This window comes from Rattus norvegicus, chromosome 2, assembly GCF_036323735.1.
Source record: "Rattus norvegicus strain BN/NHsdMcwi chromosome 2, GRCr8, whole genome shotgun sequence".
NCBI classification, from domain to species: domain Eukaryota; kingdom Metazoa; phylum Chordata; class Mammalia; order Rodentia; family Muridae; genus Rattus; species Rattus norvegicus.
Genome location: NC_086020.1, coordinates 221,428,606 through 221,442,563, shown reverse-complemented (window position 1 = coordinate 221,442,563; position 13,958 = coordinate 221,428,606). Strand labels below are relative to the sequence as shown.

Genomic DNA, 13,958 nt, shown 5'->3' with positions numbered 1-13,958 from the left:
GTCTATCTCCCTCTCCCCTGCCCCCACCCCTTCCCACCTCCTCCCCTACCCTCACCTCCACCTCCCACCTCTGGCTCTACCATAGCATCTCTCAACTTGCAGGTCACAAACCCCTTTAGGGGTCACATATCAGATACCCTACATGTCAGGTATTTACGCTGCAATTCATAGAAGCAGCAAAATTACAGTTATGACGTAGCAATGAAAATAATTCTATGGTTGGGGTCACCACAATACAAGGAACTGTGTTAAAGGGTTGCAGCATGAGGAAGACTGAGAGCCACTGCCCTGGCATTTTATCACAGCATAAGACAAAAGCACTCGATGGACTTTTAGCAAGTTCTCAAGTCGTGTGAAACTTAAAGCAGCTAGAAGTTTACTGAATGATTATTATTCCGATATATCCTGACAAGGCTAGAGTTGGGTTTTATAAATAAATGGAATTTCAGATGAAAAATAAAATTCTCTTTATATGCCCTCCCTGCCTCCAGAAACTTATTCGAAATAAAGTACAGCGGACACGGTTAAGCAGCATTTGCTAAAATAGTGGGACATTCCCATTAGGGATACTCTCTACCGCTGACAGAATCACCCACCAGCAAGACGCTCACCAACCTTACGCAGGAAGAACTGGAATTTCCTTCTCCATTAACACTGACTAAAGGAAGAAACAGAATTTTTTGTAGATTATGGGACAAATACCATTAATGAGCCAACATTTCAATTTAGTAACAGGGTTAATAAAACACATTGCTTTGACTCTGTTGCCGAGTGTAATCAGTGGAGAATATGCGTCAGGTGCATGGACCTGAGTCGCTGACAAGCACCCTGCAAACCGTAATGTAGTTCCGTGCAGACTCTACTATGACTGAGGACTGTGTCATTACACTCTGCCTTTCTTGTTACTTTATAATAGACATTCACACTGACCATTGTTAGGAGTCCAGCTGATTCCCTGGAAGTGTGGAAATGGAGAAGGGAGAAGGGAATTGCTCAGCCATAAGCTCCAAAGCCCAGGGCAGAGGCAGCCCTTCCAGTCACGCTGTTAGAAACACTTGTTGGTCCCCGAACACAAGAAGCTGGTCTTCCAGTATGGTTTCTGCTTGAAACAAACTGTTAGGATTTTAAGAGCCACTTATGTAAGCCACGCCCACTGGTGCAGGCCCAGCACTGAGCACCTACAAGGACTTGGTGTGTAAGCTAAGCTAAAAGGAGGAACTGATTTTAGCAACCACGAGGAAGTTGACCAGCGTCTAAGTCAATAAGCTTCTAACATAGAAGGACGTGGGCTAAAGAATCCTTGCTGCTGTGAACAGTACCGTGGGATTTGGCTCTGCTTCACTGGCCTACCCACTTTGAAGTACAACTCCCTCTCCAGTTGCTTTAGAAATGCAGGGGAAAAACTGCCCTCCAGAAGAGTCTGTCTGTACCACACCCTTCCCAGTTATCTGACACTGATTCTCTGGGAGGCATCGTATAACTTGGTAAGTTGTAGCTTAATGATGCCAATGTAAAATGAACTCTCATCTATTGATAGGTGATTAGCCAACGCCATTGGCTTCCCGCTTTCATGGTGGACAAGTCCATTTCGCCTCTGTTTGTTTATCCACTTCCCACTCCTAAGCTATAGCGTCTTTAAGCTCTCCTTTGAACTGGGTAGAACATCTTATAACAAGTTAGGGTCCTTAAGCCCATGTTCCCTTTATATCAGCGTGAAAAGAATCATTTCCTACCATCTGGAAAATTGTTTTGAAATTTGGGGACAATGTTGCTATGTGATGTTGATGTTCCTGGTTAGCACTGTTGAATGGAATTATAAATACAGATGTTCCCAGGAAAAGCCAGAAGCCTTGGGACCAGAGGGAGACCAAGGCAGCCAAGGAATAGAAGGGGAGGAGCTGGAGAGATGGGTTAATGGTTAAGAGTACACAGTGCTCTTGTAGAGAGGACCAGGATTCAGTTCCCAGCACCCACATCTTTCAATACCAGCTCTGGGAGACCCAACATGCTCTTCTGGTCTCTGCAGGCATTTGTACTCAGGTACAGACTCTCTCTGTGTCTCTTTCTCTCTGTCTCTGTCTCTGTCCTCTTCTCTTCTCTTCTCTTCTCTCTCTCTCTCTCAAAAAATAAAGAATGGAGAAGAACGTTTATTTCACGCTATCAATGAAAGAGAGAGAAGCAGCAGTGACCTGACCAGAAAGGGAGTACTGTCCTCTGTCTGTAGTTTCATGGACACACGGCCGTTCCTACAGCAGAGCCTATTAGGACAAGGCTGGTCCACTGACTGTGACGGAGCATCCCGTGTTTGTTGTGCTCACTCAGATTTCAGAAATCCAACTGACATTATTCATCACGTCTTTTAAGCGTGAAGCCAGTATAACTCCTTAAAATGCTAGTAGCACGTGAGTACAGTTAAACAAAAGTGCAGACTGGTAATAAATTGAAAATGATGAGGGAGTGATATATGATACATGTAGGGCGCTATGCAGCTGATTATAAAATTCCTCTGTCTAGGCTTTCTTCCTGACGATTGATGATGAAAACATGGGGGATTTTTTCTGCTGGAAAAAAAATATGAAGGTTTAAAGTAAAACATACTCTGAGTCTGATGCATTGTGGGTTTACATAAAAATTACAAAATATACCCCAGGTCTCTCAATCCAAGTATATCCTCTGTTATAAAAGTAAATTAGCCATTTTTATATTCAAAAAATGGCAGCATAAATTTTTCCAGTATACATTGCATTCCTCATTCAGAACTTGATTGCAAGAACAAGCCTGATATTCAGGAAACCATCCCTAGAAGTAGCTGGAATTTAGAGCCTTAAATAACTCTGCACAGAAGGAAACTGAATACAAGAACATAAAAGCCTCAGTTTCTTTACGGATGCCATTTCTCAATGCTAGAGGTTTCTTTTATTAAAAACTTCCAGATGCATCATGAATAGGAGAAGTGGGTTAGGCTTCCAGGCTTTACTGTTGAAACTGTGGGCTGGGGATCCACAGCAGTGCAGCAGGAGGAAACGGCATTAGGAGACAGGGTTGCTTCGGTGACATTTCTTTGCTCGTAGGTTACAATGCCTTTATTTGGCATATGATCCTTCTCGCCTTCCTTACTTGATCAGCCCTATCTTTGCTGCTTTCTAGATAACTGACTTCTCCCATAAAGTAAAGCAGCTAGCTAAAAAAAAAAATAATAATAAATAAAACATGCTTTTTCGTCTAGACGTCCTTCAAGTCCATAGATTGAGACTTCTGTAATCAAGAGAAAATTGCTCACCACTGACTTTTACAGTTGCAGGGTGTTCTACTGCACATCCTTCAAGATGACCAGGGCAGCAGGTGCTGTAATCACTCAGACAACTGTCCCCAGCCTGCTGTTCATACAACAACCAACGGTGCTGATGGCAGTGGACATCAGTGGCATGGAGAGGATTGTCTTTCAATTTCCCTTCAGCAGCGCTTTCTACAGTGGGGGCTGGAACAGATTTATACTTTCTCTGCAAAGCACACTGCATACCTCACCCATTATTGTATACAATAGTGTTAATTTCTGGAGACTCTTTCTATAACTGCTAGAACCTGCAACCCATGCTAATACGCAAATTCAAATAAGTAGTCATATCTGTTTCATCACTTTCTCTATAAACACGCTTAATGATGCATTCATGATTGGCATTTTGCTGCATGTGTGTATGTGTGAAGGTGTCAGGTTCCCTGAAACTAGAGTTACAGACAGTTGTGTACTGCCCTGTGGGTGCTGGGAATTGAACTTGGGCCCTTAACTTGCAGAGCCATCTCTCCAGCCCCTATATAATTAGAAGTGTTCCTAGGGTAGAATTCTGGAGAGGAGTTCTGTGCTGTGTGTATGAGGTAAAATCGGGAATGTTTCAGTTTTCACGAGTTCAACTGAAGTTGTTGTAGACACTCCAAAGACTTACCTGGATGTGTCTCTGGATATCAGAAGCAAGACAACAACCTCACATTATTCTGGAGTCTATGAAATTTGAAATTTGAAGCAAAAAAAAAAAGTTGCCCATTTCACAAATTCAATTGCATTTAGTTCTTTGTTTTCCTAGATACCGAATGCTAGCCCCAAATTGAGAGCCGTGAACCCATCTATTTACCAGCCAAACAGCAAATGTGCCCAACGTAAATGTGAAATCAGGGAGCTAGAGCTAAAGCCCAGTTAACAGAGGGCTTCCTAAAGCGAGTTACATAAAACCAGGCTTAATGGTGCACACCAGCTGCCATGGCCCCTACACAGTGAGACAGGAGGATCAGATCAAGTTCAGGGTCATCCCCTACCTCATTTTCATTCCAAGGACAGCCTGAAACTACCTAAGACTTTGTGTAAATAATGTAAAATGTGATGGGTTTTAGATATCTTGAATATAAGAGACTGTAGCCTTCAAACCTTAAAGAAATCCCTTGCTTCCTCCACCAATCTTTTCTATTGCAAACACAGGTCAAGAATGAGGTCAGCTGTGGGTATAACTGGAAAGGAGACTATAGAAGAGGGAGGGGCGTCCTGTGATTCAGCTCAGTTCCTCCTCCTCGTGGCCTCAAGGAGGAGGTGCTGGTCACCTCGTGCCTCCTCCTCAAGGAATTCTGTCATCCAGGGACCTATAGAATGGCCATGAAGGAATACAGGACACCAGTGAAAAGTAAGTGTGAGTCTCCACTTACTTCAGCATCCCACTCAGATGTATTTATTCCTTGACATCATTGAGTTTTAAGTAGGTTTTTTTTTCCTATAAAGACTTGTAGAACAAATCCCAAAAGATACCAACAAATATCCATGTTTGGAAATCAGGCATCTGGGCTACCACAGTCTTTTTTAAGCAAAACAAACCAAAAACGGGGGGGGGGGGGGAGAGTGGGGGCGAATGAAAAGTGTTAAGGATCCTGCTACATAAAAACCACAGAATGAAATTTCACCCATTTTGGCAGAACAAGGAGGGTGGGGATGCTTCTGTGTTTAGCCCATCCCGAGCTTCAGCCTGCAGCCCAGACTGATTCATGCCTTGTTTCCACATTCTCAGCTTCCATTAAACTACCAAGTATTGTTTATCAAGGCGTAGGAGGGAACTAAAGCACTTTTTCTTGATAGGTCTTGGATGGCTTCCACTCAAGATAACAGACTGATGCTATTTGGATAAGTGTCTACTGGGGATCCCCTTATGTCAGAAAAATGCCCCCCGGCTACAGAATAGTCCTGATTCTGGCAAGTCTCCTCGCCTGCTCCCGTCTACCTAATCCCCGGGATGATTGAACATTCCTTCTCCATTCCCTAAACCTGCCAGTCAGACAATGCTCTCATCAACACCATGTGCTTCGCTCTGCACGATGACAGAACAACGGGAAGCAAAGTAGGCTACCACCGCCCTACAGGAGGGCTTGTTCCTACACATTCGTGTTAGAATGAGCAAGAGGGGACTGAAGTCCATGAAAGATTAATCCTCTCTCTCTGTTCGATAACTCCCAGCTCATCAAAACATGAAATTAGTAGCAAAAGGGACGTTTAAAGAAACAGCTCCTTAGTTTACAGACAAGCATAGCAAGCAAGTTAAACACGGAACGCTGCTTCAAGACGCGATTTGTCCTTGGCCCTTGGACTAGGGCACTTTGCCAGCTGTCACTACAAGACCAACTGAAAGGGCCACGCCCAAACTGTTGTTCTCGTTAGAAGCAAAACAATTTAACACGAATGCTTGGCGGCCCTGGCTTGTCACACTGTGTCGTTTAGTCTTACAAGAGAATGCCTGACGCTATCACTAAATAACATTCAAGCAATTGCATTCATGGTCTACAAGCTGCTTCCAATGCTCCGTTATACAACTAAGATCTACACGTTATGACTCAACTGCTTGCTGCACTCAATCTGCTCAGTCTCTTTGGAAGACAAAAAGGTGTGGCCTACACGAAAAGATAGTAAGAAACAGTTTTCTACGCTTTATATAAGGAAGGTATTTATGGGGTCTTCTGAAACCGTGGAAAATTTGTCCTCCAGCCAGACACCTGTGCCTGTGTCACTCCCAGTTATGAATGTGAGGTTTTTCAATTTACCTACACTTGCTCTCACTTCATGTATAACCGTTTTCAAAGATGTGGAAGGTGTTCAGGAGCCTCAGGAAAGATCTAATGATCTAAACCTCTTCTGTTCGGCTGCATGGCTCCTACCTTCTCCGTCAGCTTCGACATAGATGCTCTTCCATGAACACGCCTGATTTATATATGCTTTTAGGTAAGACACCAAGTGAAAGCCCAAGACAGAATCCTATCCACAATGAGCCAACATAGTCTCTCATCTAAGGGTCAGACTTTGTAGAGGTCAAGCCCCCAGTGCCCATTGTACCTCCAAGGTCCAGCTACCTCAAAGTCTCTGCTAAACAGAGCTTTGATGGATAACATTTTTGTTGTTGTTCATTTTTCTGGAGTTTCCCCAAAGCAAAACCTTTCTAGAATAAAGCTCCTCTTGAGTTCACCAGTGAAGTAAATGTAAGTTGTCAGGGAGACCCAGATGATCTAAAACTAGACTGCAGTGGATAACTGCCCAACTACAAATTTATTACAATCCTTAAAGTGGGTGAGATATAAATTATACCTCAGGAAAGCTACTAAAACTAAGTCTGAACATGAGTCCGATAGCTAAGCTGTCTGTAAATATCCGATTCAAAGCTACAAAGATACCTTTGGCTACCCCACGCTCAGGTAGCCCAAGTTCTATGAACTTTAGTCAGACTTCACCAGAAATGTCAAAAGACCTCCCTGTAACATTGATAGCATAACTTAAGAGACCGATAGCAATATCCGCAAAGAACCAGACATGACACATGCAGCAAAAAGTGAAACATTAGTGTGATTGTGTGTGTGGATACATACATGCAGAGCTGCTCAGTTGAGCGTGGTTTTAGTTCAAAGCTTGTTAATTAGACACTCGGTTCTGGGCAAGCGTCTCAAGGAGTCTTTTCTCACCTATAACCTGTAACTCTGTGCCTTAGAGTTAAGTAGCAAGGAAAATAACTGATTTAAGGGTTGGGCTCAGTCGTGTAGCTTTGCAGTGAAATGCAGAAAGAACGTTGAAGAGGCAAAAAGATAAAAGGCAGCTACATAACTTAACCCACACCCACTAAAACATCAGAGTGTTCACAAGAACCATCACTCTCCAGGAAAGCCTTTTCTGATTTTTTTTTGGTGGGTTTTTTATTTTTCAGATGAGTAAAAGGAACACACTTTGGTTCTCTGGTTCAACCAAGTCACACATCATCAGTAGCAGGTCCAGAATCCCACCCCGGGGGTAACCTGCTCTAAATGTTCATTCTCCATTCCTCATTAAGTCTTCGACTTCCTTCCCCTCAGATGTGGGTGTGAATACTCCTCACCTTGACTTTAGTGTGTTCTATTTTCCCTGAGTCTTGGTCTCCTCACCTAGATCACTAGAAGTTAATTTTCCGGGTTATTATGAAAATTAGAAAGGACATCTCTTACATTAAGAAACTATTCAATAAACAGCTCATCCTTCTCTCACAGAAGTTCCTTCCTGTGGGGGGGGGGGAACAACAACAAATTACAAATTTTATTATTTCCTTACATCCTACCTGGAGATCCTCTTCAGGAACTTGAGTCTATCAAGAGCTATTAAAGCAAACACAAACAACATAGCGTTCCTTTTTTATTTTTCCCCCCTATGGGCCTCTGGCTTTATTCCTGAGACTGTCAACAAGAGTGTCAACTTCAAGGGGTGGGCATCTGTCCACAGGAACTGAGCTGAGGTCACAGGCCTGTCTAGCTCTGTCCTACAAACAGATGTCTTTGGGACAACTCTTAGTCACAGTGGGCCACAGCTAGAGTCAAACCAGGTGGGAAGCGTTGTATCTCCTTTCTAATCCTTGGCTGGCCCGCTCATTCCCTAAGACAATATTTCACTACTGACTGTATTTCAAAATGGTTTTCTCCAGGATACAGTGCCTTTATTTGTGTAATGCCTGATTGTTATGCAAGCAGAAGGAAGTGTTTCCAGAACAGTGATTATTTTGGTTCATGAGCTGGCAGGTACACTCCTTCCAAGAGTTACTGCTTAAGAAGCCAGGTAAATTCTGATGTGATGTGGGTCTCTAGTGGTGGTGAGGAGGTAAAGCATCTGTTACTTAGAGCCAACCCCTTCTCCCCCCCAAAAAGCAGCCAAGGAAATCCCATTTAAACTGTCCTGTCATGATGAGAAACACTCCACAGTAATTGTCCAAGATAACATAAGGCCAACTCTAAACATACCAGCTTTCTTCCAGATCTGGTGATAATTAGGTTACATTTAACATCATGAACCATATCTTTACAGAGAACAGAACTCAGAGCGGCAGAGGTCACTTTCCAGCTTTTTACCAAACTCAGTTAAGAATCCAGCAGATTAAACAGGAACCGCTTTAAACACAGTTAGCGGAAACAGTATATACCAAAAGTCCCGGACTCCAAAGGGTGTGGTCGCTGACTCTCCGCACCAGGTGTCTGCAGAATTTAAATAATCCCAAGCAGCGATGAGGTGATTATGTATTTAATCCTCTGCTGGAAATGTGACTTCCTTAAATATCTGACTCCTGAGGTCTGCCCCAGCTTAAAATGACTAGGGACGAAAGCCGCATTTTCAAATCTTAACTCCTTGATTTTTCTTCTAACATAAGAGGTAACTTAAAATTTTAAACATTCACATATAACTTTGTATGTGAATGTGTATATACATATATGTATTATATATATAATATACATATATATAAAATTTCCCCTGTGTGTTGGAGGTTAAACCCAGAGTCTTATACATGATGGACTAGTGCTCTAAAACTGAGCTATGTCAAGATCTCCAAACTTTTTTTTTTAACGTTTTGATTTTAAGACTGAATCTTACTAAGTTGTAACCTAGGCAGGCAATGAACTTGCAATCCTCCTGCCTCAGCCTACTGCATAGCTGGGATAAGAGGGTATTTTGGTTTTTTATTGGGGGGGTGTTTTTTGTTTTTGTTTTTGTTTTTTTAACTATCATTCCAGCACTGTCTTCTCAGTCAAAAGCCTTTATTTGAAAAGTATATATTTCCAGTATGGTGAGGAATATAACTGGATATATAATTGAGCCACAGGGCCAGTGAGGTGGCCCAGTGGATAAAGGCACTTGTCACAGGGCCTGACTTTAATCCCTGGGGTCCACTTGGTGGAATTACTAAGAGAACTCCTGCAAGTTGCTCTCTGATCTCCATACAAGTGCTACTGTGAACGCACAATGTGAACACAGACAGACACGCTAAATTGAATTCTTAGAAAAGCTTTCTAAGTGTATATGCTGTACAACCTGACGTTCATATTTTAAACTGTGTAAGGTGGCAGCTGTGTTGGCTGTGACAAAAAAATAATCTAGGATATGTTTTAAAAATACAGGAACTAGCCTTTCCTTATACAACCACTCACCACTTAACAGAGAGAATTGTGTTGTTTGACAATTTCCAACACTGTGCTTATCCATATTGAAATGGCTACATCACCAAAAAATGATGGAATCTCGTGAGATCTCCATCCTGCATAGCGTGATCTGTCCTTGTACTATGCAACACCAGAGTATAATATTCTTAAACATTAAATAAAGTGTAAAAGAATCACTCTACATGCCTGATAAGTGAAACTAAAACGTTCATAATAAATGAATTACAGTGTTTATCTGAAAAAGACACTAACACTTGTGGGGTTTTATGACGTACAATCTTGAATCCACCCAATGTTTCCAATGGCCATCATCCAAGAACTTTCAAGTTGTTAAATCTACAGATAAATACCAAGTCTCAGAGGTCTGTGAATGGAGAGTTACAATTACCCTGGCTGGGTGGGGGTTGGGGAGGAGTGATATTCATTAATGTCTCTCTTTCCTATTCTCTTAGGTATTGTCATTAAAACTGCTCCCTGAAACTTCACAGAAATCCGGTAAAAACATAAGAACCTGTCCTGCATTGGGATTGTAGTAGCTCATATTGGGAGTTCAAGATAAAGAAGAATCTTCATCTTCTGCTTCAGGACAGGGGAGAGAGCCTCGTTGGAGAGAGAGAATACAAGCCGGCAAGGAGGTAAAGGTTATTCACACATCTGTTTACCAGAGGCACACGACAAACTGTACTGGTAAAGCATTAGACACCGGGGAATTCAGAATCAAGAGTTCAACAGCCATTTTTACCACCACCACCAACAACAAAATGACAGTGTTTAATAAGCCCGTGAAAGGCTTTCAATGTGAGATCCTAAGAACTCTCTTTATATATACCATCGTGCCTATTATATTATATCATCCCTAACATCCTCGCTTTCCCATAGCAGACTTAGCATGCTGCATAAAGCAATATTTAGGGCTTTTCTGCCATCTTTTGGACTGAGACATGTTGGTTCTATTAAAGCAGGTTGGGTCTGCAGTCTTTCTTCACTGTTATTACAGGTAGACTTGACAGCACAAGACACACACACACACACCCTTTTTTTTTTCCTTTTTTCCAGTGTTCTGCTGTGAAGGAAACATTGTTAAATGAGGTCCATTTTACCTGCTGGGCAGTTGCACTCTGAAGGTGCCTCCCTGGCGATTCTTATTTTAGCCATATGTTCATAGGATTTCTGTGGGGAAAGCAGAGGGATTGACACAGTATCAGTAGCTCTGAGGAGAACTGGACTCTCAGGGGCTCTCTGGCCACATGCCTGCTTTGCCAGCATCTGATAGCTTGCATAAGGAGTATTTACATACGTACTTGGACTCTTGTCAAAAAGTAACAGAATCCAAGTCCTAAAATAAGACAATGACCACTAACATGGTAGCAGGATTGCAGGCTTTTGGCTAACATCTTTCTCCAGTCCTCAATTATCACCACCCCCTCCTTCAGCCCAAGCATAGGCGGTCAGTGCAAACGCCAAGCAGTGATACATGGCAGGTCTGAAGACACTGGCCAAGAGCACAAGTGTGAATGTTAACTCTACACAGCCTCTCCAATTGGAAGTCAATAAAAAATTAAATTAAGGGGTTGGGGATTTAGCTCAGTGGTAGAGCGCTTGCCTAGGAAGCGCAAGGCCCTGGGTTCAGTCCCCAGCTCCGAAAAAAAAAAAAAAAGAACCAAAAAAAAAAATTAAATTAAAGCCCCCTGACCTGAATTGAAAGCAACCTTGAAGATAACTCTCGGCCTACCTTCCTTAATATCTGCACTGCGTCCTTTACCAAATATAAAACTTTTTCAAAGTGTTTGAACATAAAAAAAGATTCGAAGGGTGGAATTTATGATTCTGAATCGCGATAGGATTGTTTCACTTGAAAGTGATTACCTTTGTATATTAATAACACCTGTTTTCCTAACCTTACCGGGGAAAGGAGATATGAGATCTTATATCAACAATGGATAGCCTCTGTTGAAGTGAGAGATCACAAGAGACTCCAGAAAACTACAAAGAAAGAAAATTCTCCTCCACACACTCCTGTTATTCAGGTCACCTTTTCCTCTTTTAGACCCCCATATAGTTTAGCATGCGAGCACTATGGAAGACTACCGACTTGGTACTAATCCATACCCAAGGTATTTAACACACAGTCAAGCCAATGCAGGCAGTAAGGGTCGAAGCTAGCCCCGCACACAGTACCCACACCTGTGCAAAACAGAATTCACGTGCAAAATAACCAGCCTTTCACACCTGAGCCAAGAGCCGCTCCACTTTCTCCTGAACCATTGCCTTCAGCTCATCCATGGTGTCAGGCAGCGGATGGAAGGAAGGGGTCCCTTTAGCAGATTCAAGAGCAGCAATCCTCGCCTGGAGGTCGTTGGTTTTCACCCCAAGATACAAACAGAAAACCACAGCAACCACTGACAGGAGGGTCGCCAGGGCCGCGCACGAGGGCATGGTGCCGGCACAACGCTGTCCCAAGGGGCGCGGATCTTCAGATCCAGACTCTCGTCCCCCTCCCTTCCCTGCAAGCTTCTTCACCAACATTGTGGCAGAGTCGCCGGCCTCCGCTACGCCTTCCACTCTCTACCTCCTCCAATAATCTTAGAATGAGGGGAAGGGCTGGTTCCTGCAAAGTTCAGTCCCTGCAGCTGCACAACTAGTTGGTTGGAGATGGACCTGCGCGTGGCTCGGCGTCCGGATCAGCGGCGTGGACCGTCCTCCAGATTCCTTCTCCCCTTCCAGCTAGGAGTGAAAAGCACCCTCCGGCAGGGGACTGTGTGGCGCCGGGAGTGTGGGGGTCACAGCTGAAATGAAACCCACCAGGGCAGCTCTTCTAACCTTCCAAAATCCGACACCTCCTTAGTGGTCCCCCGCGCGGAGGCGCAGGGTCCGAGAGCCCCTCTCCCTGCTCCGACCTGTTGAGCCTGCCTGCCTATCTCTACCTCTTTCCACCCGCGGACCTGTCTCCCACCTGGATCAGTTCAAGGCCGAAAAGAAAAGGAAATGCAGAGACCCAGCGAGAGCGCGGCCCCCGTAGGTGGTAAAGGAATAGAGAAAAGAGGGGAACCGAGTGACCCAAGCAGCGACCGCGAGCTGCGAGGCCCCGAAAGTATCTCCGCAGACCCGCGCATGTGAGCCTTAAATACCCCGGGATGCTCTCGAGTGAGACAGTGCGCGCGCGCCTGAAGCGCGGACCGCCCCCTCCCGCAGGAGCCTCCTTATTAGCATAATATATTCACCTTCGCCCAGCCCGCCTGGACCCACGAAGGGGCGGGAGCGCGGGTGGGAGCGGAGCGGGAGGTTCTATTAGCATAATATATGCAAATAGCTACAGCAGCGGCTGTGATTGGAGAGGAGCTTGGAGACCCTTCTCCCTCCCACCACCGAGTAACTTCAGCGTCCCCCTAAGGCCACCTCTCTGGCCTTACTAAGGGCCGAATTGAGGTCTGCTGTGCGGAGTGACTTATACTGGCTTAGCCCAGCGCCCCCTCTCTATTTGGGTTAAAAAAAATGGAGAAATGGCCTCCTGAAGGGAAGAACGGAAGCAGAATGCTCCAACTCTCCGATCCTCTCTCAAAGGCAGCCGCAGAAGCTCCTCCGTCTCTCCCTTGTGCGACGTTTCCTTCCTCCCTCAGTTCGTTCCCACATGCCCAGAGGCGAAGTGTCTGGCTGACGTCTGCAGGGTACCTTCCCTACTTCCCTTCCTTCCCACGCCTTGCAGCAGATTCTCCAACCGACTGGGGAAGTTTTCTCGCCCCTCCCCCGTTTCCTCTTGTCTTGATGCTGTTCCACCCCCACCCCCACCCCCACCCCCACCCCCAAGCTCTGGGCTCCTACTCTGTACTAGGGTGCTAATGTGTTTTCCTGATTCGCTGTTTTCTGTGTGTTTGAGGCATACACATTTCTCAGGATTTGAGAAAGAACTGAAGAATGAAGTCAATTTTTCCTCTTCCTTGACTCTCAGCTTGCTATCCCCTCCGGATCAAATTACAAAGTCTCTACTGGGATTTTTTTTTTTTTCTAAATTGATAACAAGTAGCATTTTGCATGCAATTGACTTTAGAGGGGGAAAAAAAAAAACCTAACTCTTCCTCCGAAAGACCTTCCTTTTTGCCTTCTCTCTTAAGAAATGCCACATATGTTTCTTTCCCCCTTTAACCGCTAACGGCAACCAGTTACTCACTACTAAAAATCAATGAACAAAATACCACACTGAGCAGTTGCATCTCATGTGTAAACTGTAGTGCCAAGGGAGAAACGGAATAAAGACGGGAGACATTAGTTGAAAGACTGTCTTCTAGACATATCAGGAAGCTTGGACCCATGAAATCTTAACAAGTGGTTGCATAAACAAGACCTCAAGACCTGAATAACTACAGTCCTCACATGCCAACCTGGATCGGGGAGCTTGCATGAGACCCCGTGCCTAGAAAAAGAGCTACCAACAATCAATACTGCTGGAGGAGACTCTGTTTTCTTCCCGGACCAGTCCTCCGACTGTCATCTCTAAA

The 13,958-nt window shown here is 44.2% G+C and overlaps 1 protein-coding gene across 1 annotated transcript in view; it reads right to left on the bottom strand.

Moving 5' to 3' along the window:
* The window catches only part of Col25a1 (collagen type XXV alpha 1 chain), a 399,159-nt gene extending 385,973 nt beyond the window's left edge, over positions 1-13,186 (bottom strand). The window contains exons 1-2 of the mRNA XM_063282749.1: positions 11,695-13,186; positions 10,566-10,635 (exon numbers count right to left, since the gene is read on the bottom strand). Of these exons, the coding sequence (XP_063138819.1) occupies positions 10,566-10,635; positions 11,695-11,991 (367 nt within the window). The 5' untranslated portion in view covers positions 11,992-13,186. The remainder of the gene's footprint in view (positions 1-10,565; positions 10,636-11,694) is intronic.
* Between the last annotated feature and the right edge of the window lie 772 nt (positions 13,187-13,958).